General features: G+C 40.5%; 1 protein-coding gene across 1 annotated transcript in view; it reads left to right on the top strand.

Moving 5' to 3' along the window:
• Positions 1-719: 719 nt before the first annotated feature.
• Positions 720-27,119, top strand: part of cacna1ba (calcium channel, voltage-dependent, N type, alpha 1B subunit, a) — a 135,273-nt gene continuing 108,873 nt past the window's right edge. The window contains exons 1-3 of the mRNA XM_086169216.1: positions 720-979; positions 3,210-3,315; positions 11,544-11,683. Of these exons, the coding sequence (XP_086025342.1) occupies positions 720-979; positions 3,210-3,315; positions 11,544-11,683 (506 nt within the window). The remainder of the gene's footprint in view (positions 980-3,209; positions 3,316-11,543; positions 11,684-27,119) is intronic.

The raw sequence follows: 27,119 nt of genomic DNA, 5'->3' as shown, positions 1-27,119 counted from the left end.
AACAAAAAAAAAAAAGCAAAGAAAATCATTCAGAAGGGACACACGCAGGTTTTATTTTGAAAGGAACACCGGAAGTGACGGAGGCGTCGAAATATTCCAACTTGATCCCGGTGTGGCTCGCCATCCTCCCTGTTGCTATGGAAACAGGGCTCGTCCAGGTGGAGCCACTGGCTGGCGTCTCCGAGGTCACGTGGGAGTCTCGGCTGATAAGGAGCGCCGGAGAAAAGCGGAGCCGCACATTGAAGAGGAGCAGCCGTGATTTTTAATTTTTATTTTTGTTTGTTTGTTTTTCCGCTTCAGCCGATCGGCCGAGGGACGGGAAGTGCGAGCGGGGCGAGGCTGGGAGGAGGCAGAGGGGGGGGACCGGGTCCGCAAAGTGATGCAGCTCCTGCCTTGAGGAGGGTTTTTTTTGGGGGGGGGGATTGGGGGGGGAGGTCGGGGCGCGGAAGGGGGAGGAAGATGCGTCTTCTGTGACGCGCCGCTGCTTCCGCGGCCACTTCGAGGACCCGCCGGAGGAAGCCGGCGGCGGCGGGATGAACCCGCGGGAGGTGCGGGAATCCTAACTTTGAGCAACAATTTCCCGCGGGAGCGAGCGCCGGCATGGGCGGCCGCGGAGCCGCGCGTTGAATGCTCACGGGACGACCGTGTGATGCGCCTTCTCTCTCCCGGGTTTTGCCGTCCGTTCAGGTTCGACCAGCACGATCCGCGCTTTCCCCACCATGGCCCGCTTCGAGGAGGAGCTGTCCAGCCGATACGGGGCCAGCGGCGCCGCAGGCCCGGCCCGAGGGGCCAACCGGCCGCCGGGCCCCCCGGGGGGCCAGAGGATGTACAAGCAAACCATGGCCCAAAGAGCCCGGACCATGGCCATCTACAACCCCATTCCCGTCAAGCAGAACTGTCTCACCGTCAACCGGTCGCTTTTTATCTTCAGCGAGGATAATATCATTCGGAAATACGCCAAAAAGATCACTGAATGGCCATATCCTTTCTCTGATACCATGTGATAAACCGGTTCTTTCCCACCCATTACCCCAACAGCCTTTCTACCGGGGTCTCGTCGCTCGGGGTTGAATGTTTCTGGATGTTGGGGAGGGATGTGCGATGCTTCGTCGACGTCGTGAGATTGCAGGATTTGAACTGGCAGATGTTTAGAGAACGACCCACCCCCACCCCCCCAGGATCACAGTTGGCAGCTAAAGTTTTATTTTGTGAGGGAAAAGTTCACTGACAAACTTATCGACATGGAAAAGTCAAGGGTATTTTCATTCCGGTGATGTCAGGGTCAGAATTGCTACGTTTTTCGATGACGCATTTATTTGTAGGGGATCTTTCAGGTCATGAGTCTGTGGTTGGAAGGCCGCTGGTTATCTATCATGCAGATTTCTTTCTCCTCCAGGTTATGGAGAACCTCTTGAGCCTTCAGCAGCATAATAAGACACAATTGCCTTGTTGGGAAATGTAGGGTCTGCTTTGAGACTACAAGTGGAAATGCGATGTAGCTTTGAGCTGCAGGGCCGAGGTGGAGATTGTAGTAATAGGGTGGGGTGTCTCTGCCGACGATGGTGACATATCCTGTCGAAGGCACTTCCTGTGTCATTCATCCACCCTGTGGCGCTGGAGTGTCGCGCCACCTGTGGAGTTTACAGCCCTCCATCCCCCGCCCAGGCGCTGTGTCAGACAAGGGGGGGCATTAGAGAGAGAGAGAGAGAGAGAGAGACCCTCGCTCGGAGATACAGCCCAGGTGTTTTTGTTATTTTGAGAAAGCGTCGCCATATTCGATGCATGCCATTCAAATCATTTAAATGTTGCAATCTGGGGTTTTTCTCCCTCGTCCGAGACTTAAAGACGACATGCAGCAGATAACCTTCTTCCAGGAAAAACCCCGATAGCTCGACATTTCGGCTGGTCACACACTTTCCATGAAAATTAAACACCCACCTGATCCTCAGCGATATCCATTTTAACATTATGATATAATCACAAATAATATCCAACACACCATGAGCCAATTGGCTGTAAAATTAGAAAGAAATCAAACGTTGCACAGGAATGATTAAGGGATTCGCGAAAACACCGAAAACAAAATGTATCAAGAGAGGAAAGACCCTTTTCCCATCTGAAGAGTAATATCTAAAAATCTGACTAGTTACACAGCGTACCTTTATTTTGCAGTGCTTTCTACAATCATTACAAAAAGAGCAGTATTATGTTTTCAGATACCAAACGTAGGATTTTAAACGGTCATTCGTTCAAATTAGCACGAGATGTCAAAGCATGCTGGCCATAAACCATATTTATTGGGCTAAATATTTGCTGTATGTTCATACTGTATATGCACTATGAGTTTTGTGAAATTATAAACTTAATAATATTACTTCAGCCACAGTTGTTATATGAGGTTTAGTTTCATTTTTGTGTTTATGAGGCCCTTCTTAAACATTTCGGAAATATATGCTGTATTGCTTTATTCATTGATACATTTGAAATACATTTTTGTTGAACTTGAACACTTTTCAGTTATTTTCAGCCTTCAGCCTTGTCACCCAGATTTTTTTGCTTTTTAGAAAGAATTATTATCACATATCTGGGGGGAAGATGATTGGTTAACTCAAAAAGAAAAAGTCATTGTAAAAATGAGTCAGTGTTTTAAAAATAGTGGAGTTTGAAAAGAAAGAAACACAGGTTTATTTTGACAAACTGATGAGGGGTCTCTCGCTAATATTTAAATCACATCACTTTGAGCATTTTTTTGCTGATTTGTCAAATGTGCCAAACGATCATATTGCTCAGTTATTTTAGAAATGAATTATATCATTTACTGAAAGAATGTTTTCTGCAGTTTTTATATTTCCGAGGTGTTTGATGTGTCTTGGAGGGAGTTATTTTTAATCTTAAAACCCTGACTAAAAGGATCCTTTCACTTTTATATGTAGTATTCAACCAATTTGCACAAAATAATTCCCATTGGTCTACTGAATATACCACCTTTTTCTTATTCATCTTGATACGTCGCAATTTGAGACCGGGTTGGTAATAATAGCCAACATTTATGCATTTCAACTTTTAAAAACACCAGATGAGACTTTAGGACGGGTCACTTTACCGTAACTAACTTTTTTACTTCCCTTGTTTGACAGTGATGTTGTTTTTGTGTTAGCAAGTTTTTAAAATGCCGTTTCTTTAAGACTTTGAACCTTAACAACCTGCACTCCATTTGAGTACATGATCCTGTCCACCATTATTGCAAACTGCATCGTGTTGGCCCTGGAGCAGCACCTTCCAGCCTCAGACAAGACGCCCATGTCCGAGCGTTTGGTAAGTATAAACAGTGCTTACGTCTCCTAGAAGGAGAACAGATGTTATCTCGCCATGCCATCCCATTATGTCCGTTAACTTGCTCTTGCTCTGTGTTCCTTTTCTGAATGCGTGTTAAGTAATCTTGAAGAAAATCCACAACTGACTCTTGTTTTGATGCGGTTTGGTGACACAGCGACAGTGTGTATTTAATAGATGCGGTAAAAGGCTAATGGTGCAAATCCCTTTGAATTGCAATATCATGTTAATATGCTGTATTTAACAAACCTGGATCTGTGAAGAGCTGCATTTGGATCCGCATGTGGCCAAACTGTGTCATTGCTAATATGACATCTTCATGAGGCCAATTTATATTTGGAGAAAGAAACTACTGCAAATGCTCTATGACCCTCTTATAAAATAAGATAATCCTTTATAAGTCCCACTGGAGGGAAATTGCACCGTTCCAGCAGCATAGGCTAGAAACCCAGAAGTGAGGAAGAAGATTGAAAACAAATACCAGAGGAACGTGAACAAGTACACGGATATAGAAATATAGAATATACAGGTTTGAATCGCAGTAGCAAAATGAACAAATATACAAAAATATAAATTGTGGGTTTGTGTGTGTGAGATTTTACTTGTGATTTTATCCATGGTAATTTAAAGAGGGAAAGCGCAAGTCGCGCCATTGCAGAAAGGCCTTCCAAGTCTCTCAAACACATGGGTCGAAGCGACGTGGAGCTGAAAGCGCTTTACAAAGTTGACCGCCGGGTTTTACACGGAATGGTTGCTTCTTTTTCATAGATTATTCTTTCGGAAATGGTGCTGTTGATTGGTTTGTGTAGCCTCTTGTCTGGATCTGACACACCGTCCGGCAGATCATTGCATAGGAGATGGCAGACGCCACAATGTTGTCATTGAAGGTCTCCAGAAGTGCTCCTTGCTCTTAAAATGACCTCAGCCTCCCCAGCAGGCAGATTCTGCTCTGGCCTTTTTAGTAATTCATGCCGATGTAAGGTCGGTCCACATTTATTGTTGAGAAGAAGGCGTCACCATGGTAATATGCGTACCCTGCATTAACACTCGTGTCCGAAGGCAGGGGAAATCCACCATCGTCTCTCTGGGATGCACAGCATTTACCTCGGGGTGGTGTGGGAGTGCAGGATGAAGGCAGCTGAGAAACAAAGGAATATTATAGTCCCTGTGCTACCGGGCTTCTGCTTTGGGGAAAGATCACGGTATCGCCCGGTTCCAGGTTGGTCCAAATAATGCGTTCACCAGCGGGAGTCGACGAAATAAAGGACCGACATCTCGTATATCTCTCTAGCTTTGGAGCTAAGAGCCACCTCTCTGTAACCGTTGAGGAGTTTGTTGAGGTTGCAGAGTCTTAAGCACAGATATCGTGCAGGATGTTTTCCAAAGCTGAGGCACGCCCCTTAAGGCTCAGCCTGATCGTATGTGGTTCTATTCCACTAAGATGACTTCAGGAGCCTGTTGCTGATGCCAGCCGTCTCCGCAGCCTTAATTCTTTCTCAGCTTGTTCCTCTTCTGGATTATTGTGAGACCTATAAATGCAAAGGATGTGCTGGGGGTGGAAAATGGGGAAGGTGAGCTGATGGGAAGTGGAGAAGGGAATGGAGATGAAAGGGAATGGAAGAAATAATTCATAATTTTCCCCCAACTTAAGGTCCTCTGCGGTGTGCCCGTTCGTTAGAAATGGTTTTTAGGTATTTTTTCCTAACTCCGTCATTCTGGAGCAACTGATCTTCAGTCTAATTCTTGTAGTTGTTTTTCCCCTCCCTAATTTATCTTCTCCACTCCCTGCACAGCATTCGACCAACACTAGAGTTTGTCATTTGCTTGTGTTGAATCTTTTCTTTAGAGCTCCGTTATTATTTTGGTCGGTATGCTCAGAGTTCACGTCTATGGAGGTTCTCAGCGGTTCACACTAGTCAAAATCTTGTTGTGGCAACTGGACTTGAATTTCTCCGGCCCAGATTATAGTTTAGCCGAGATATAGCGCTGATTCGAGTTGTCAAGGGCTAATACAGAGGTTGGTGGCAGAAGTCTTTTATGTTTTTTGGTCAATGGATGGACAGCCTGGAACACTGGACGTTGATCTAAAAGTATTTTCAGTCGCTTTTGAAAATGAACAGAGCGTTCATGGTGCTGTATGTCATGTAGATCGTGATTAGCTTCTTAAATGGGGAAATAGCCAAATGTAGTTTTACCGGGATAACTTTGAATGTCGGGTTTTCCCTGTCAGCAGACTGAGGTGACGGGGACCGATCGGTAAAAAGACAGATTAAACCAGGTCGGGCATTTTAAGACAAATTAAGCTAAAACATTGTCAAGTGGAGTAGGGATTCAAAAGACGCAATTTCAGACCGAGACAGAATCACTTTCTCTTACCTGTCTGTACCTAAACATTTTGCTGATCCCACGTCCCATGGGTGTTACTGCAAAGAGGAAATGTTTACGGTCGGTGAAAGTATTGTGTTTAATTTTTAATATCGGTCTTTAAATGCACTATGATGTATGATTAAAAATAACACAGGAAAACCACAGACATACTGATCCCGTTGCAGATGTAAATAATGAATGACTTTCGGCAGGTGCGCTCGTGTGCGTGTGTGTATGTGTGTAACGTCACAGTGTTAAAGGGAAACACACAAATCATTTGTAGTTGGTCGTTGCGGGGTTTTGACAAATTGATAAACACATGGACCTGAAAGCGTGAGCAGACTGAAGCCGCAGGAATCAAAGAGCATTAAACTCAAGCGGGGGTGATTTACGCAATAATCTATCACATTAAAATGTGTTTTATGTGCCGTTTTTTCGTGGTTTTGCCCCGCTGTGTGCGTCTGCGAGCCTCAAAGACAGACAATTCATTGCACACCTGCTCGTATTTGACAATCTCATTGCCTAAATAATTTGCCCTTTAAGTAGCAGGCAAAATCAACTAAGCTGTTGACTTTAGATCTGGTTTCTGTTGGTCGATGGCGCGAATGCTTTGTACCGCATTGAGATGGGAATGTAGAGCACACCTAATTTGAAAACATCTGCCGGTAGACTACTGACGTTTGGTAATTACTCCAAACCAATGATCACAGAACCTTTCAGTAGCAGAAGTGCAAATGAAATAATTTCCTGTTGTCATCATTAACTGTGATCGGCTGCTGGGAACAGACGAGCTTTCGGCCGAGGGGAAGATCACGGGGAGGGGGGGAAGACTTTCGACTCAGGTGATTAGACCCGACCCGGAGCTGCGTGGCCAGAAGCCGCTGCCGGCAGGATGTAATGCCATGTTATTTTAGAAATAAATAACTTGAATTGATGAACGAACGCCAGTTGGATGAGCCAGATCAGATGTGATCGGTCAATCAGATCAGCTGAATGAATGGATGCGAACCAAAGTCAGTTGGCAGGGGACCTTCTGTGATTAAAAGTAACAATGGGATCACGTTTTTCAAAAGAAATAATTTGGCAACGCTTGATGCTGGTCATAAGACTTTGCTGTGTACTCAGGAATGTCTGAGCATGATTTGAGACCCTTTATCATGTTGATGTTTTTACTTCAGCGTTAAAATGTTACGGATAATGTATTGTAATATTAGAATAATGTCTACATTTCTCCACCAAAATCTCTTACATTCGATTATGGTCTTTCGCTGAATAACAGTGTCAGGCCTTCGCAGAGATTGTTCTGGAAGAATTGCGTTCCGGGCAGTAGGTCTTTCCTTGCAGGGTGAAAAATGGCATGGAATATGAGAGTCATACAGTGCAACACAATGCAATGCAATACAATACTGTACCGTTCAAAGAGGCTTGTTAATCCAACCGGGGCTGATTCATTCGAACAAACACACAACTCGGAGGGACAAATAGAAGAATAGGAGCCAGATGAGATATTATATCTCTATAGTAAGCAAATATTATGACCTGGCCAAATGGATCAAGTAAATACATGCCCAAATGACAGCTGATAAGAAGGGATTAAAAGATGGATGGAAGATTTTTTTTTTTTTTTTTTTTTTATACAAGCAGGTACAACACAATGAAGCCGTGACAACAGGAGAACATCGTTTTGAGTTCAGAAGAAATTAGAATACTATCTGTTTTCCAATGGATTTGGCGATGATAAAATGATTTCTGATGTCTTTTACGACATCGATCAGATTTAAATACAGTCCTGCTCAGGCCGTTCCTCTTTCAAATTGGGAGGCAGTAAATCAGCAGATAGAAGAAACAGCCGTCAGACCCGCAACGAAACAATAGAGGATGTCAAGGCAGACGGAGAAGCGATTCGCTCGCAGAGAAGGTGGATCCCCTGCCTCCTTCCTGCGCTTGTATTCGATTATAAAATGCAGACTTCCATGGAACAACCGAGGCTCAATTGAGCATATCAACACTTTGACGCAACCCCCGGGGTTTTCATAGTGAACCGAGGCCAGCTGTTCTCAACTTAAAAAACATCTGAGTGTGGATGTGAGTAATAAAAGTAGCAAATTTGATGCATTTTAAAATTAGCGCCGTTGCCTTTAGCTACAATATATCAGCAGACTCGGCCGCAGATCTTTTCCAACATCCTTTTGCTAACAAAGATGGTCACATTGAGGAGACGAGGAAATATATGTCCAGTGATGTCACAGTGGACTGGAATTGTTAAACTTGCTTTTGCACAGAAAGTTAGGGTCCAGGGTTAGATTCTTATCCGGTTCCAATTTCACCCCAAATTACACCTCTGGAAACCAGTATAAAAGCAAATGAAACTGAACCTCTTAATCCTGCATCCCTTCCAAATGTTTCACCTCACATTCTCCGCACTTGATTTTTTTTTTTTTTTTCCACATCCAAAGCAGTGAGCTGCTATAAACACGCTGCATTAATGATGATGTCTCCCCGGATCTCTCCGGTTGAGGATGGTTTCTAGAGAAAAGACTGGGTCTACACTTCTCCTCAGCTCTGCTGCTTAGAGCCCAGCCCTACAGCGCTTTCCTCTGACCCCCCCCCCTCATGGATCATCACCTCAGGTTACCCGTACTGCACCCATCCTCAACCCCCACTCAAGCTCTCTTGTAATCTCTCCATTAAAGAACTGACTGCTGTGAGTCCCTCTGTCCAATCAAAGCGCCGCCATAGGAGGCCTGTCGCTGGCTGAGGCTGGCAGGCTCCAAGAACCACAGAGCCCATGACGCTGTAATGACACACACACACACACACACACACACACTCACACAGCAAATTCCATTTAGCGTCATGCTGCACAAGTGTCAATATTTCCACCTCCTGTTTCCACTCTCCCATTGCATCATCCAGGTGAGGATACAGCTAATCCCCTCTTTCACTGACTGGGCCAAATACAAGATGATTATTATACATCTTTAATATATATATTTTTTTGATGAGAACATTCAAATTTTTTTTAAATTGGTGTGTATATATACTGTATATATATATATACACATACATATATATGTATATACATATATATATATACTGTATATATATATATATTCACATATATGTATATACACACACACACACACACACACACACACACACACACACATATATATATATAGTAGCGAGCCATGAATGTGGGGGTTTATGTTGATGCTTGTTTTCTGTGTGATTTTGGGGTTGCTGGGAATATTTAGGGTGTGGTTTGGGGTGCAAAGAATTCGTTTTTTTTTTTTATATATATACCTGGAATTGAGCGGGAACAGTTAGTTGTATTGCAGGCTTGTGTTGCGTGGCTGTGGCCAACAACAGCTATTGCTCATTAAATAGACGTTTTACCGTCACACGGGTGTTTCCCTGACTAAAATGCTACAATACATACATATATCTATATCTACATAGATATAGATGTATAAAGGAATATCATTTAAGTGTTATTTTAGATCATAGACTGTACTTTGGACTAACAATTCCTAAAATTCTGTTTTAACCCATATCACATTTCCTTTTACAAATGGCTCACTCATTATTCATCATTCTTTAGTGGCATGGTTGCGCAGTGTTTTGTGCTTCCACATCACACCAAGAAGGTCCCTGGTTCGATCCCAACGGGATGAGTTTGCGTGGGGTTTTCTTTGGCTTCACCAGTTTCAATTGGGTAGTCCAAAAACACACAGAAAGTTCACTGGAAAAAAAAAAATCCCAGGTGTGTGAATGGCTAGCTTCTCTCTATATGCGGCCCTGCAATTTAGTGGCGACCGGTCCAGGGTGAACCCCAACTCCTGCCCAATGACAGCTGGGATGGGCTCCAGCATCCCTAAAACCCAAAGTGCAGGATAAGCGGTAGATTATTTGAGACCCTAAATTGCTCAGACATGTGAATTAGAGCGTAAGTTTTTATATGTTGCCCTGTGATTGACTGGCAACTGCTCCCAGGATGAACCCTGTCTCTCATCCAATGACATCTGGGATAGGCTCCAGCCCTCCCTGCAGGACAAGCATTATAGATAATGAATAAATGAACTAGTTATTCATGAAATGAAAATCTGAAAGACATGCCATGTCTAAACTGTAAATAGCCGTCTTTGAAAATGAATTGCGAAAATTGTAAAAATGGTGAATAAATACATAGATAATATTAATATTAATTAATAACATTCTAAAAATCAGAAGGAAAATGCCCAAAACCTCCCTAGGAATTACCCATGAAGTTACAAGATCTAATGATCTTAATGACTTCATTAGAATACCTGATTAAAACCTGATTAAAAATCCCGATATATTCCCAAGACCTTACCTTATAATTATCATTTTAAACATTACATTTAAAAGTAAGCAAATGCTAGGATAACATCTTGGGGATATAAGCAATTTTATATTGATCAAATTGATTCAATCACATACTGTATTTTTGGAGCTAAAGTTTGTGTTAAATTTTGCCATGTGAAATATTTAGTGGTACACGAGTAATCCTTTGCAGATGTTCAGGTGTTTTGTAATGTCCAGGCGATCAGCTGGATGATTCCTCTGGTACATCAATCCCTCATTCTCTTTCTATTCTCTTTATCGCTGGAATGTTTTGCCATGTATTTCCGCATGTCTAACTGGAGCTTAGTTACCTTATGTGAGACTTGGTTACTTTTTCTCCTGACAGTTACTGACTCCTCTGAAATCTCTTGACTCTTTCCATCATCTTAAAGCCAGAACTGGAACATTTGCTCTGTTACCGCCAAACTTGCCCTACTTTTGAGTGTTTTTCGGGACGATCACACATCTCCCCATCTTTCAGCTCCTTGTCCCTCTTTTATTTCGCATCACCTGTCGTAGTGGATTTATTGGGGCTGGCTGCTGATATGGAAAAATGAATATTTAGAAAGATTCAGCAGCTGATTTATTGCTATACTGTAGCTATATCGCCATATCCGCTTTGGAATGCAAAATCCCATTTAAAACACACAGCACATGAAAAATACATGTAGTTGAATTGTTTAATTCCACTTCCAGATTATTTTCCAGCCATCTCTTTTCTATTTTTAATGGACTTAGCATTTATGGAATTTTCAATTGTTCATGCTCTGTATGGTCTATGGTGAATTCAAAGTAATTTCCCCGGAGAATTTTAACCCAATGATCATATGATGCTGCTTTTATTTTTCTTTTTTCCCTTAAAATTCATATATGGAACTATTTGGTCAAACTTATCGTTGTATTATTCACATTGTTATCACTTTTACTACTTGTATTATCATCAAATTAATAAAGATTTGACTGTGCAATGGTGGTTTTCTTTACTAAAAAATCATTGTTAGGATAAGATATCATTGTTTGTTGATGTTCTAAATATATTGATACATTGCTCAATATATCTGTGTATATGTGTATTTATACGTTTAATTTGTGTACTGTTTGTATATTATATATTAGGGGACCCCCTGATATTTTGATACATTGCTCAGTATATATGTATGCATGCATGTATTTATGGTTTATGTATTGTATCTATAGTATACACAGTATATTTGTCTAAAATATCATTTATTTAATGGGAACCCCTCAGAGTATTGATATATTGCTTAGTATATATGTAAAGTACATTTGCTGTATTTGTGGTTTATTCAGTAAGTAATCTAAAATCTTAAAATCTATATGCAAGGGGACCCCCCCCCCCCACGCACACACAAAATGTTGTGAAATTAAGATATTTAAAGTTGACTCGCATACTTAAAGACGCTGTAAAATTACAGAGGACAGTCACTCACCCCTCTCTGCTTCACCCCCTGCAGGATGACACAGAACCCTACTTTATTGGAATATTCTGTTTCGAAGCCGGCATCAAGATCATCGCTTTGGGCTTCGCCTTCCACAAAGGCTCCTACCTGCGTAATGGCTGGAATGTAATGGACTTTGTGGTGGTTCTAACAGGGTGAGTAGCTCTGGCCTAATGGCTTCGACTGACACAGCTGATGGTCAGCAACGATTAATGTCTGTGTGTGTGTGTGTGTGTGTGTCTGCTTGTGTTTGTGGAGGTGCTGATGGTGTTGGAGGTGGGGGGGGGGGGGGGCAGTTGTGTTAAGATCAATAGACGCAAGCTGCTCCACATGGCAGGCCTTTATGTTGTTTTATATGCTTGAAATTGCAGATGTTGTATTATTTTCCTGATTTATAGATGCACGAATTGCAATCTTCAGTTTTTGAAAGCTGGATCTATGAAACTGTTCTGTGTGTTCGTATGTGCGTGTCACTACGTACACATCGATCGAACCTGTTCTGTCGTTTGTTGTTTCGTTCAACCCGTTAAATTCATGGGAATTTCATGCAAATGTTTGTTTTCGCTTTCATGCCTTTCAAGGTAATTCAAAAGTTATTTGGGTTAAGTTGTCATTGTCCTGCAGATAATGTCCTAATAACCTACTGGTCGCTTCTTCAGGATAGGATTCACTCATGGCATTTTCTTAACCACGGATTATATGCTGAAGAATAATTAAAAAGTAGTAGTAGTAGAAATTCCAAGCCATTTAAAGGCAATGCATGTACCACAATTTTTGATATAGAAAAAAATCATAGCGATGATTTCAAGAATCTCAAGGAAGCACCGATGTTTCCAAGCCCCTGGTGCCCCAATGCTGACTTAGCCCATCTCCTTTGCTGATAAATATCACCGCATCAAAACGTATTTGCTTCCTCTGTGCACCAGTGTTTGCCGAGCTCCCCTTTCATGGGAATAGCGAGTGGGGGAGGGCGGAAGTGTTGGTCGAAAGAGGTGGGGAAGACTCCTTAGCTGCAGGTCCGCCACAATGGCCCCTGCCTCTCTTACATAATGAGAAATTTATCTGGTCCGGCTGCTGGGGTTTGTCATCGCTACAAACAAAAGCCCCGGTGATTCTCGCCCTACACCAGAGGCCGGCCTCCTCCCCCACCTCCCCAAGGCTGTCACAAGCCTCCTACGCTATGCTACTGGTGGCTGGAAAGAAGAAAAATGGCCAGTGGAAAACATTATTAATGCCACAGGAAAAGTGTCTGGTTTCACTGACGTGACGCAGAAAATGATTCCTGCCCGTATGGAGGTTATTCCATCAGGACCAAGTAGCTCATTTCTCCCAAGTCACTTATTTCCTAAGTTGTTTTTCCCCATAAACATTTGCATGTGTACGGGATACCACTCATTCATAGCTCGGTCGGACCGGACTCGCCGGGAAGAGTGTTTTTCTCCGTAATTCATCACAATGAAAATGTCAGCCGTAGTTTCTCCGCGAGCGAATCCTTCACACGCACCTGCATGTTTTATGATAATATGCTAAACGCGGTCACGTGAGCGGCACAAAGCTGTAAATTTTCTTAATTAATGAATTGATCCAAGAGTTACGAGTGTGTGTATGTGTGTTTATCAAAATCCTGCCGCTAGAAGCACTCCAAAGCATGTGTGTGTTTTGAAACAACCTTTTTCACAATTAGCCTCTATTACCCCTTCTTACATTGTGCCAGTAAAAATAACAATAAAGTCAAGGAGATTTAAAAAAATGCAAGGAAGAGAAAATAAACATCTTTAGTATTTAATACATCCATAGTATTTGGCATCTGCTAATGCTGCAGACATCAAGACGCTCAATTACATTCACTCGAAGTTCCACCAATTTATCTGGTTCGCTCCATCTGGTTCTCGCAAAGATCTGCAAATAGTGACCAATTCAATTCAATTCAATTGTTAAAAGGTATTCAACTATTCACTCGATTCCTGAATTGATAATGATTTGTACGATTTTAATATTAAAAATACCCTGTTAACAAACAATTCAACAGGCGCAATAAACTTATCCGATGGCCAACCGGTACGGTTTATTCAACGTGTTGCCTTTCCAAAGCTGGAGGATTCTGGAGCAAGAACTTGTTTCCGCTGTGTCTGCCTTGGATGGATTTTGTACTCATGGACTCTTTAGAGTTGCCTTCGAGAGAATTCTGTGATAAAATCTGAGCTTGATTTTAAAATATTTTCAAATCACGGTTCATTTCGACTCATGGATCATCTGGTTTGTTGTAAAATCCATGCTCGGCATTAGAACAACACAATTTTTTAATCAAATCTTCATGAAATCTGCTCATTTCACAACTGGGTGAATGGAAAATGTTATTTTCAGCTATTTCACAACAAATTTGCTTTTTATTGGTCCTCTCGGTCCCTAGAATTAAAAGTGAACAATCATCCAAATCCAGTTGGATTATCAACTGCTATATTGTTGTATTAACCCACTGACAGGTAAATATAAGTATGGGCAATATACGTTTTAATACTTTATCTGTCGCTCTGACAATCATTCTCATTTTTAAAACAATAATTTGCCGCAGCATCTGCAGAATGAACACCCAGCAGTTAGTTAATGGGCTGTGATAAAGAGGAAAAAAAGGCAAGGAAAGACACAGAGGTATGCAAATGGGTAGTGAGAACACGGTAAGCTGTGCAGAGACGATAGCAGAGGCGGAACCTGATTGCGTGATGGCAGATTCCTTTGAGCTACAACTTTTTCCATCCTGACTAATTGCAAATAGGGATGTTGCTGATGTCTCATGCGAGGAATAGTTATTTATTTATATTGGAAGTCATGCAGCGGATGCAGCTGGATCCACCCACTTTGCATGCAGTCTGTGTGTGTCTTTGTGTGTTTATGTGTCTTTGAGAGGGAGTGGCCTATTCAACCTTATTGGATTGGTGCTGAAAAGGCTAACATGATAATCATAATTGAAGGACTGGCTGGTGGATGGGGGCCATTACTGCATCAGTCTGAGCATCTCATCAGTGCCACGCTGAGCCGTTCTGTCAGGGCAAGATGCCGGACCGCTTTGAATGTGGACACACACACCCATCCACTCAGACACACTTAAAACATGCTTGTGCACACATGTCCACTAATCAGTTCTCCATTATGATGACCATTTCCTGCAGGAGGATGCGCTTTGCAGAAGCCCATAACAATCAGGCATTAGTAGTGATTGGAAGCATAGGGACTTCAAATATCACCTCAGCTGGCTGATGGCGATTTGAGCGTTGCCGTTTAATTTTGTATCAAACAGAAATTTTACGGACTGTTCAAAAGCGATGTGCATGCTTATTGTATAAATACATGTCATCTAATAATGTAACTGATGGGGGATTTGACTGTTTTTTGAGTTATAGGAAAATATGTTCAATAAGTCAAAAGCACAAAAAAATAACTAATAGTATTCCAAAAAAAAATCTGCCAGATTTTGCCAAAAATGACCTGGAAATAGCCAACATATTCTCATTTTTTTTTTTTTTTTTCCTGAGGGAACAGATTATCTAAAACAACACTAAAAGGAGTTTCAATAAAATGACCATATGAGTACATTTTTTTTTCTTTTAGGTTTTTCGTTATTTAGATTAAAGAATTAATAGTTCAAGATCATTAATATTTTCTTTGAGTTCTTATAATAAAACATACATTTTAAAGCTCTCACACAAATAAAAATCTCATTAAACTCATATATATGTATATATGTATATATATATATATTCATCTTTTGGGCAATATTTTCTATTCATTTCCATCCCCTGTAGCTTAACACGACTACTCAGTCAAATGATTTAAAATTTTATTTAAAAATACCAAATCAAACACCCCAGTATTCCTTGGGGGTAATGATCTGCAGAAGCTATGACACTATAGAATTTTTTGAACACAAAGGCTATCGAGCCAAAACTTACAGCGACACATCCAGAAAGCATTGTTGGACTGTTTGCACGGGCAGTGAGTGTTTGTGGGGTTTCTTCTCTGTATATAATGGCCATTGTCAGTCATCTACAACTGCACAGACTTTTCCCTAGATAACCTTCATCAATAATATATCGTATTTTTCAAAACAGGACGCCTTCATGCATGATCTCTGAATTGCTGGAATGTCACAGTCTGCTGATTCTCTCACCTGGACTCATTACTTTTCCACTGCCTTACGCCCCCCCCACCCCCACCCCCCCCCTCTTGCTCACTACACTCACCTGCTTTTACTTACCCGAGCTGGTAACCAGCATTCAGAGCCAGCAGAAAGACAACAGCCGGAAGCTTTGTTTACACGCCGGTGTTTTGGGGTCGAAAATGCAAAAGGTATGGCGTGAGTGGTGTTTGTGTTGTCTGAAAATGAAACAAACAGGCTCCAGAGTGGAGCAGCATACGGGTAGACGCTTTGAAACCGGGCTTGCACGCTAAAGTTGTAGTCAATTGATGTGCAGGGTTGGGTAAACAATAACAACAATGGCAAACTTCAATGGACCCAACAGTAATTCTACTGGCATGACTCCTATTTGATATTTTTTTTGGAATTTACCCACCTAGTAGTTCAGGAAAACTTGAAGTAAGAATTCCTTGGTCCTTACAAATACACGATTATTTCCCATGGTTGGTGTTCATACTTGCTGTAGTCTTCTTTTTTGCCTTTTCGGCTTTTCCCTTCAGGTGTCGCCACAGCGAATCAACCTCTTCCATCTAACCATCTGTATCCTCTTCTCTCACACCGACTAGCTTCATATCCTCTCATTACGTCCATAGATCATCTCTTCGGTCTTCCTCTAGACCTCCGGACTGGCAGCTCCAACCCCTGAAACTTTCTACCAGTATATTCACTGTCCCTCCTCTGTGCATGACCCAACCATCTCTGTCTGGCTTCTCTGACCTTCTCCCCAAAACATCTAACATGCGCTGTCCCTCTGATAAACTCATTCTTGATCCCCTCCATCCCCGCCACTCTCAAAGAGAACCTCGACATCCTCATCTCTGCTACCTCCAGCTCTACTTCCTATCTTTTCTGCAGCGCTAGTGTCTCCAAACCCTACAGCATCGCTGGTCTCACAAATGCCTTGTACACCTTTCCTTTCATTCTGGCAGATATTCTTCCATTGCATAGCACCCTTGACACCTTTCTCCACCCGTTCCAACCTGCTTGAACCTGTTTCTTCACCTCTTTTCCACATTCTCCATTGTTCTGGACTATTGACCCTAAATACTTAAAATCTTCCACTTTCTTTATCTCCACTCTCTGTAGCTTCACCGTTCTGCTTGCTCATTTACACACATATAATCCTTTAATACTCGCTGTAGTACCCACGTTTTCTTTTTTCTGCCACCGAGACAGAAAGTGACGCTACAGATGCACATGATTTAGTTTATCACAAAATTGTGCTGGTAACTCCTGGCCTGGCATCCATTTACTTGTGGTTCCTATGGTCTTGTGTGCATGGAGATTGTTTTTAAAAAGTTGCCATCAACTAATGGAACTTTTTGAAAATGGTGACCGAAAAGCAAATGGAATGTTGTCTTGTAAACAGCACTCCCGTATTTTCTTCTCGTGCGTTTTCCTTGTGATTCGGTCTGTGTTTTTGGATTTCAGTACTCAGCCCCTTCCCTACGGTTTGGGATGTTTCTGTTTGTGTTTTTGCTTTTCATGAACCAACCTCAGACTGAATGAAGGAACTTTGATCAAGACGCTCGTGTGGAGTTGTGAATATCGTTTCCTGATGATATGATGTATTATTTTTCTCAATGCAACCTTTGCAGACATTGTGCTACATTACAAAGCTCTTAGGATTGAAAGGCTCCAGCTTTTCAAGGCAAAAGAGAAACTAGAAGTGTTACATATATTTTATGGCGCAATAGAAGCACAATCAATGTGTACATATGGTGTCGATTTAGAGATCAGTGGATCATTGCACTTTATATCCATGATGCAAACCGATGGGCTGCAGAGACTTGCGTGTGACTCGCATCTTACTGGGGTTGCATGGTTTCTTCAAACCGCCCAACGTTGTAATGAGAAAAGTGCAACTCCGTAATGTGGGCGCAGGAAGGGCCTTGGGGTGAAATGTTACAATTTTACTTGTGTCTTCGGGGAGCCTTGTCACCCAGTTACTGGCAGAAATCTTAAACTGGCGGATGACAGTATTATCACATATTCATCTTTAATTATTTCATGTCGGATGGTAGAGGAACTGTCCTGCTGGCCGGAACCTCAGTAACGTAGTATCAAGAAAATATGAGACCAAATATAATATCTGATTTGTAGAAAGGGAATATGGCCACTTTATACAAGTAATTAATATCAACGATGGTGCTGCTCACATTTAGAGAAGGACTCATGGAGTGTAATGGTTGGAGCAGTTGAATGTTACTGTATTTCAGCTGTACCAGTTTACAGATGGACACACACACACACACACACACACTAAATGCGCTACAATCATTGTGATTGCAAATGTTAATTCCATACACACACTCCCTTGACCACAACCTCTTTCAACATACAGATGTAATTAGAAAATTATGTAATTGTAAAGCCTTTTTTTTTTCTTCAATGACAAGGTTTCTAGCCCAGTGAGTTGCAGTGTGCATGTCATAGAATGTCAATTTCCTGAAATGTAGCTACATTAGTTTTAGCATTTCCAGATTTATTTATTTTCTGAGTCTGATCATTCTACAAACTCTTTTCATAGACGCCAAGAAAAGGGAAAGAAGTCAATGTTTGAAGATGATGGTGATTTCTAGATGTTGCAAATATTGGTACTCTTGCATCTTTTGCACCTTTTTTGTTTCTTACGGCAAAACCTTATTTAGATATTTTGCCCATTATGGTACAGTTGTCAGCATTAGAGGGTCACTGTTTCGATTTCAACAGTGGGGCCTTTCTGAGTTCACATGTTCTCTTCGTGTGTGTGTTTGTGTCCTCCGGGTTCCCTGGTTTCCTCCCACAGTCCAGAAACGTGCAGAAGGTTCATCGTAGACCATATTGGCTTGTATGTCCCGATATGTGGGCTTGCAATTGACCGAACCCCGCCAATCGCCCAATCCTGAACGCAAGATAAGTGGGATGGATAATGAATGAATGTTTGTGTAAATGTGTTTTGGGGCTGAAAAAAGAGAAAAATGTACAATTACTGTATGACAGTGACTGTTCGCTATGTGAATGGGTTCATCAACAGACAGTGCTGTGAATTGAGCCGTTTGCTGTTATTTCATAAAAGAAGAGGTGATGGCAATAAATTCAAATTTTCCGATCCATTAGAGGATGTCTGTTTGTTTCTTGGATTGATTTTCTTCTTGGGTCAAAACCTATCTACCATTTCCGTCTGCTGTGTGTCATCCATTTGTCTGACTGTTCTCATGACGTTATATCAAGTTTGTTTAAATCAGCAAACCATATTTAGGTTTCATCCATAACATGAAACTCCTCAGATATTATATGCTGTAAGATAATGAGGTTACAACGTAAAGATAGAAATCTATCTATGTATCTATCCATCTAGCCATCCATCCACTCATCCACAATGCAGGTTCAACTTGGTTTTTGCAGTTTGGTGTGATTTTGTGGTGGATTTTAAGTGAAGTTAAGAAGTGCCATGACCGTGACATGATAGATGTCCTTTTCACACCATAACTACAGTGCATGTATATCAACAACAATGCAAATATAAACAACAAAAAACACAAAATAGCAATTTGTTCGATTGGTACTCCATATTATAACATTGAATCGTGGCGAGGGTTTCGAAATCTAAGCAGACATGTCAGGAAAATGTATGTGATGTATTCCTTTTGCAGTCATTATATGAATTCTTGTATAGGATCAGGGTGTCCGAGTGTCTGGTTGTTTAACAAGATGCAGATTAACACAATAGTAGATTAATAGATTACATCATTCAATGTCATTTATACAAGATGAGATCTGCACAACTCCCCAGTGATACTGCACAGTGTGGACTGAAATGACTTCCTTGAATACTTTGAAAGATACGAGTAAAAAATACCAAACACGTGTCAATTGATAAGAAAATCTATGAAAACTGGCACAAGTGGGAAAGTTTAGAATGCACAGCTGTTTTATTTCAAATAATGTAATATAACCTTAAGTGAAGTGGGACCGAGGCATAATCCATTCTGCCCATGTTTATTTTTTGGTGATATCATCTTACCAACCTACTGGAGTAACGTGATCACCAACATCTCTTCAATTGAAAAATATATTCTATATTAAATTGACTTAGCAATCTAGATTTGCAGAGCAACCAGCAATAGAATAGTAGCGAGCGTCTTGCTTTGAGGTTTTGACGTGAAATCATATCTTTAAAAATGACCCTTATTCACCCTTATTGGAGGACAAAGACTTGGACAGATTTAATGGATTCACTTACTCAAGTAAAGAAGTGGCACGTTGATTTATGTCAATATACCGGAGGTTATTGGGATAAGTCAGAAGACACAAAATAAAACAGACGGAATCTTGACTTCAGACATTTAAACAGAGATTAACATTTGAAAAACTATAAATGGATTAAGATAAAGCAATAATCTCATTTATCTATTGAGATGTACTTTGCTGCTTTGTGTTAGGATTGCTGTTGGATTCATCTTCATTGAGAAATACTATGAAATAACATCTTCAGACCACGTTCTCCTACGATTACATTTTAATGTGAAGGCACACGTGGATGGTTAGGACCATCCAGTTTGAGATTGACAAGATAAAGAGGTTCGGTTTGATCTCTTGCCTGAACTGTATAAAGCAGGGGTCCCCAAATAACTTTTCCCTTCTCTGACAGTTTGTAACAAAAAGTGTGACGATTGCAGAGGTGTCTAAACGTTAACATTTATTGTTCTCCAGAAAGCCACACAAAACCAAATATTAACCCTTTCTGGGATCTTGACAGGAAAAAAAAAATCAGATAATAAATAATAACATTATTAATGAAATTAATAACACTATTTATGAAATAAATAATAACCAAATAAGTTTTTCATAGAAAAAAAAGGACCAAGGAACATTAACTTTCTTGTAGACACAACTGTTTGCAGCTCTCATATCAAATTCACTGAGAAAACCAGAAAGCAAGCAGGCTATGAAACCCAACTGATACCAAGGCCTACCAAGTAAAATACACCTACCAGGTTAAATTTCCTGCATTCTGAATCTATTTTTCATCTACCTAATCTTTTCGCCATAATTCCGTGTTATTTGAGAGGGGTGTGTTTTGAGGGAGGGGTTTCCGATGAGGCACAGACTGCAGAAGGGGGGAATAGAATGTTACGTTCTATGCACGTACAAGTCGCGATTACGTGGCCATAATAATAAAAAAAAAAAAAAATTAATGCATATCTGGTATTGTTCAGGGGCCGGGCGAAATGTGGAAGCGGGCCGTATCTGGCCCCCAGGCCGTAGTTTGGTATAAAGTATAAGCGCTTATTTTGGCAAGCCACTTATAAAGGATTTCAATGCGAAAATTGGCCCCAGGCGGTCGCGTAAGCTGAGCTAAATAATCTTAAGGCTGATGTGAGAGGAAGTTCAAGGGTGTCTTCATTCTAACGCCATTAGTACTTCCAGCATACTGTCCATTGATTCCAGGACACGTCATACATGTGCTGGTCTACAGAGCCGGGGTCTGGACTGTCTTTCATCAGCTACTAATCAGATCATTTGTTGGGTTGAAGGAATGAGAGAGGCTGGATTTAGGTCCTGTACGCCAGGCGTGACCCCTTGCCGTGCTCCAATGAGATGTCTGGCTGCGAATAAGAGCATATATCTGGCTTCCCCCTTGTGCTCGCGCCCAGATCAATAGAGGATTGAGCTGACACAGAGGGAAAAGATTCACTTCATTCACTAGAAGGCTGGATCACAGCAGCAGCTGCTGGATTTCTACAGCAGCTGCTCCTTCTCTGCTCTGTTGCTGATTTATTCCATTATTGTCTGTTTTTCAAGAACTGATTATACTTTGTGTGTGAGTGTGTGTGTGTATATATACATATATATAAAACAAAATGGTGACGAGATCAGATGATCTAAGATACGAAAAGGTGGTGCTTTGTATTTGACAATCTGTAACACAAATGCAGGAATTTGATAAAACGATCAATAGCATTTAAAGGATTCTGAGTGAGCTTTTCATAATTTTTTTGATGTATTCTAATTTTTGGTTCCTCAGAAATACTTATGTCCTCCAAACTTAAAGACAATCTGAGAGAGCAACCAAGCCAGACCCTAGACAGACATCGCTAGGGACGAAAAATTAATGTAGTTTTTAGCGTATTGGGTGACTTTTTATTTTCGAGGCAGAAGGAAAATAATTGATCATCGCTAAGACCATTCACAACTATCTATCCCCCATTTGATTTGCTAAAGAGGGAAAACTCATCATAAGGCATATCCTTTAATAAAGAATTTCATTAAAATTCCCCCGACCGTTCGATTGGCAATGGGATCTTTGTTTTTCTGGTACCGTGACTGGATCCCCATTTTTATTTTATTTTATTTTTTTGCCATTGCCATCATCTTCCCAAATACACTTGGCATTAGTGGTGCAGAGTGACTAGGGATGCTGAGAGCTCATGCTCCTTGTTCATGGGAGTCATGCATCATTGTGACAGAGGTCTTTTACAATATGCGTCTGGTCTGTTTTTCTTTATGTACAGGCTCCACATTGGTGTATATAAATATCAGACTATAAGCAGAAGTGTATACAAACAAGCGTAGCTTGTTTAGAGAGGATTACTTCATTGTATCGGAGGGGATGTCAGGCAGTCATACAACAGTGGGGTTCCCTTATTGCATTACAGATCAGTGAAATCAGTTCTGTTTCTGTGACTGTGTCATTAACAAGATCAGTTGTCATGTAGCTATTGGCAGCGTTTGTGAGATATGCCTCGCTGACGGTGTTTAACACCACCTCTTGCGAAGCAAATAACACCTCTGTGCATGAAGCCGCAAATAAAATTAAAATCTTATTTGTGCATGTGTGTGATCAGTCGTATACGTGATTGGCAGTGATTATATCTGAGGAACTTTTAGTTTACCAGCTATACATAGGTCACTATTTGTGTGAGATTTTGATATTTAAGTAAGTTTTTAAGTCAACAGCTCTTTGGATCTCAGCCTTTTAGTCAGATCTTTAAATCTAGAATCATAACATACGGGAAATGTGACAGAAATCACATTCAAATGCAGTCGTTTTGAAGCATCTGCGGTTGATCAGTAAATCGGGCCTCTCTATTTTCCGTATTCCCCGCAGTCGCAGACGTTCAACTGTGTATTTGCTGTGTAAACACCGCTGGCAAACAGGCTGACTGTGAGTTGACAACATGTCCTGTCCAGATTAAACACACAAAAATGTCTGGCAGATAAATGCTGCAACACAGCTAATTCGTGAATGATTTCATTTTAATACGTGTAAATATTTCACTTTGAAAAGTCAAAAATTGTAATTGTTTTAGATATACTGCAGGAAATTATATTGTATTATTAATTCACTATATTAAGTAAAATCTTTTCTTTGTTAACTTGTCTTCAGGCTTATTACTTACAAACTGCCAAGGGTCAGTTATTTATTCCTTGTAGGAAACAAATAAGGAGGCACCCCTAATAAGTATTTGACACATAAGAGAAGATTGTTGTTTTTGTTTTGGTGGGCAGCAATACAGACTGGAATGCTGTAATGTTTATTTTTTTACAACTTGAAAGATAAAAAAATGAAAGAACAGAAAAATAAAAAAAATTAAAGATCAGTGGGAAAGGAAGCCCGGGATTTTGAATTCATTACAAATCAACTGAAATATTGCAAGCCTTTTTATTATTTTAATATTGCTGATTATGGCATGCATCTTAAGAAAACTCAAAAATCCTATCTCAAAATATTTTTTGGTTTTGTAATTGAATTACAGAAGACAAAGAACTTTATCAAAATACTCTAATTTTCTGAGACAGTCCTGTAGATATGCACTTACATTCACATTAATGGAAAAAAAAAATGTTGATACAAATAAAATGTTTCTGCATCTGTTATCTGACTTTGAATGTAATGGCTGACTCATCCTCAGAGACCCTTTCATCACCGTGCATCTTGAGATTAGCTGTGAACGAGAGCGCGTCCTTTTGGGCCGAGGCACGGCGGGTTATCAAGATCCAGACAGTGGATGTTGTTATAATGGCTCTGTGGTCGAGGCAATGCACACAGCCTGCCGCAAATCCTTTGCAGAAGCCCGAGTGTGGAATTTGTACTGTGAGATCCTCTCTAATCAGCCTCTCTGAAGAGAAAAGGCTGGAACAAATAAATGAATAATTGATTAGGTTTTCACTGTGGATGAATTAGCCCAGTTAGAGGGTACATTTTATTCTTATTGATATGCACAGTTCACACAACTGCTATAAAGCACTTAATGTTAGATGTGATATAAATATCTATCTTTCTATATATATATATATATATATATATATATATATTATAGTAGTTTTATTAATTTTATCTGGATAGAATGCATTTAATCTAAAAATTATTTGATGATAAATGAACAAATGGCAAATGAATACGAATAGAATTAACTGTAACAGTCTTCTGTGACCACTTTTGTTATATTTATTTTACAACAAAGGAGGTTTACAGTCTGTTTTTACACCAAATTGTTGCAGGGGATGTGAGTCGGGATTATATGTAAATCCAGCGCACAGAGAGGTACAGGGGATGGTGGTGGTTTGAGTCATGGGATGGTGTTTAGTGTGGTCAGGTTAAAATTGATGGATGTGTTTTGTGTTTGAAAAGAATACTTAAAGCAGGGGTGTCAAACTCATTTTGTCCGGGGGCCACATACGGCCTAATTTTATGTCAAGGGGGCCGAACCAGTAAAATCATTATCTAGAAGTAACACTAAGTCCAAATTTTTTCCTTTGTTTTAGTGTAAAGGAGGTAAACAGGTAAATTTTAAAAATCTTTATATGTTGTGAACTGTTCCTCTAAAAAAATACATGAGGAATTAATACTAAAAATGAATTTAAAAAAGAATTGATGAAATCACACCCTGAAAATATTGAGTTAAAAGAGAAAATCTTGTCACTGGGAAAATTTGCCACTAAAATTTATTAGAAAATGGATTGGTAGTATGTATAAGAGTAGGCAATGTTTACAAGGCTAATTGTGACTATTCTGGTTATAAATCAATCTTTTTAATTTTGCCCACCCCCTTTTTTTTTGCTAACGATTTTGAGGTTTTTGTAGAAATAAGAAAAGAAAAGATCGTTTTAACAATGTCACTACATGTTTTTTCATCAAAAAAATCATTTTGTTTTCAAATTTTGAAGCAAAAAATACATTGCAAAGTTACTTTTCATTCTTTCCTTGCCTGTTTTTTTTTTTTGAAACCCACTGTATAAAACCCCCAGATGCATATGAGAAAAAACACACGGGCCTCACTAACACAAAGATTTGATTTCAGGCAGGGGGCCACAAATTATTGTCCCGAGGGCCGCAATTGGCCCGCAGGCCGCGAGTTTGAGACCCCTTACTTAAAGAGTGAAAGTGGTAATTTCTTTATCAGCCTTTTAATGCAGAAAAGTAATCATTATTCAGATCGTGCTGATCCGGCTGAACATTTACATTTATATACAGTGTGAAATGGCGAGTGTTCTCTGTTGCTCCACTGACTGTGCCACTGATCTGTCAGACTAAATGTTTCAATGACCAGAAGTGAAAAAGAGCGCACAGACCCCCGCCATAGCCAACAGCCCACTCCGGTCTTTGCAAAATAAGAGAGAAAAAAAACAAACTACGGTAATCAAAGAGGTAACGTGCAGACCAATATCATACAATAACAGAAACGTGCTATGATACATATTGCCATTGTGAGTTACTCTCAATTGTTTTTTTAAACGTTTGCCATTTCTTCATCTTCCGTCATTTAACAAGAGTAAATTGAAAAATTACATAATGAAAGCACATTAGTCCACCTCCATGAATTTTAAATACCACGATATACGTTAAGTCCTTGATTTTGCAGATTACAAACGCCTGCTTCAATATGATTAACCGAAGACAGTTTTTGGATCAGTTAAAGAAAATCTCTAACTGGAAAAAATAAATTCGGTATTTAACTTAAAACATTGTAAAAACATTCAAATTGACAAGCAAAACCAATATGTGTTGGCGTTTTTACAAGGCTGTCAATTCAGGAATGATCATCCGGGCTCCGACCCCAACGTTCCAGTATACGTGGCGCGAACTACTTTCAGAGATGGTACTTGAGATGGCAAAATCCATGACGTCGGAGCTAAATTTAGACTTTCGTTCAACCAAGAGTTAGCAGCTCCACAGAAAGGATAAGAAATACGACTCAGGCCTCCGAGGTTTAAGACTCATCACCGGATGTTATTGGCATTGATTTGTTTGTGTTGATAACTGTCAGTGTCACCCTGCCAACAAACAAGCGACCAGAATTGGAGTTGCTCCAATATTTCAATGATAGGGCGGCACGGTGGCAGAGGGGCCATAGCAAGGAGGTCCCCGGTACCGTCCTCTCGTTGACAGATAAGTGGTATAGACAATGAATGAATAAATGGATTTCCATATCAACTCCGCTTCACGCCATGAAACACAAACTAAACAGAAAATATCGACAAAACTGACATATTCCCAATTAGACTGGAATTTGATTGGAACACTACTAACTACTGTACATTTGCATCCAAACAGTATCCAGCCAATAGACAATGCACATTTCTTTTGTGATTTCATTATTTTTGGTTGTTGAAACGCTCACTTGGATCCTCACGTTGCCAGCTATGAACTGCAGAAATGTTTGTCATAAAGAAGAAAAAAAACACATTTAAAACATTCTTTTTGTTTGTCAGCCAGGAGAAAATTTCCTAAAGAATGTCCTCCACTTGTGTACAAATATAAGAAATCTCCAGGAGGCATTTCTAAATCTGTATTCTAGATTTAATCAAGAATTTTTCCCAAGAAACGTCATGTTTGGTGTATATACCCGTGTATTAACGGTATGGTGTTTATAGCTGTATATTGGACTGAGAAAGCATGAACAGACACCAAGCTGAGACTGAACATTGGCTTCTCACAAAACACATCTGCACACTTACGATCATCGATGACCGTAAACGGAAAAAAGTCCCGGCCCTTTCCATCATACCTGGGAAAGGCTGAGTCAGAGAATGATCCAACTGATTTCTGGGTTGATGTGGGTTTTTGCTTTTCAGTCTGATGCATCTGAGACAAGCCAATCAATAGCATGAGATGTGTCTCAAGGCCCCCCACAAAAACACACACACACACACACATGCAACCACCACCAACCCCTCCTGTGGAGAGCTGGATGATCTAAGAACTGGTTGTCAGGAAAGGTCGGGGTCCCATTGGGAACCACACGCTTGTCTCCACTGAGCCAACAGCCATGTTTCTCTGCATGTTGCCTTGCTTACACAATGATTTGCTGCCAGACAGCAGGCTTGAACAAAGAGAAAGCTTGAATGTGTGTGTGTGTGTATGCATAGAGATAAAAGCACTGATGGGCCACACCCGACAAGCAAGACACTGA

Source organism: Fistularia commersonii, chromosome 22 (assembly GCF_037954325.1).
Source record: "Fistularia commersonii isolate RoL2024-O1a breed Wild chromosome 22, RoL_Fcom_v1.0, whole genome shotgun sequence".
Taxonomy (NCBI): domain Eukaryota; kingdom Metazoa; phylum Chordata; class Actinopteri; order Syngnathiformes; family Fistulariidae; genus Fistularia; species Fistularia commersonii.
Note: the sequence above shows the minus strand (reverse complement) of the source record. Positions and strands in the feature narration are given on the sequence as shown.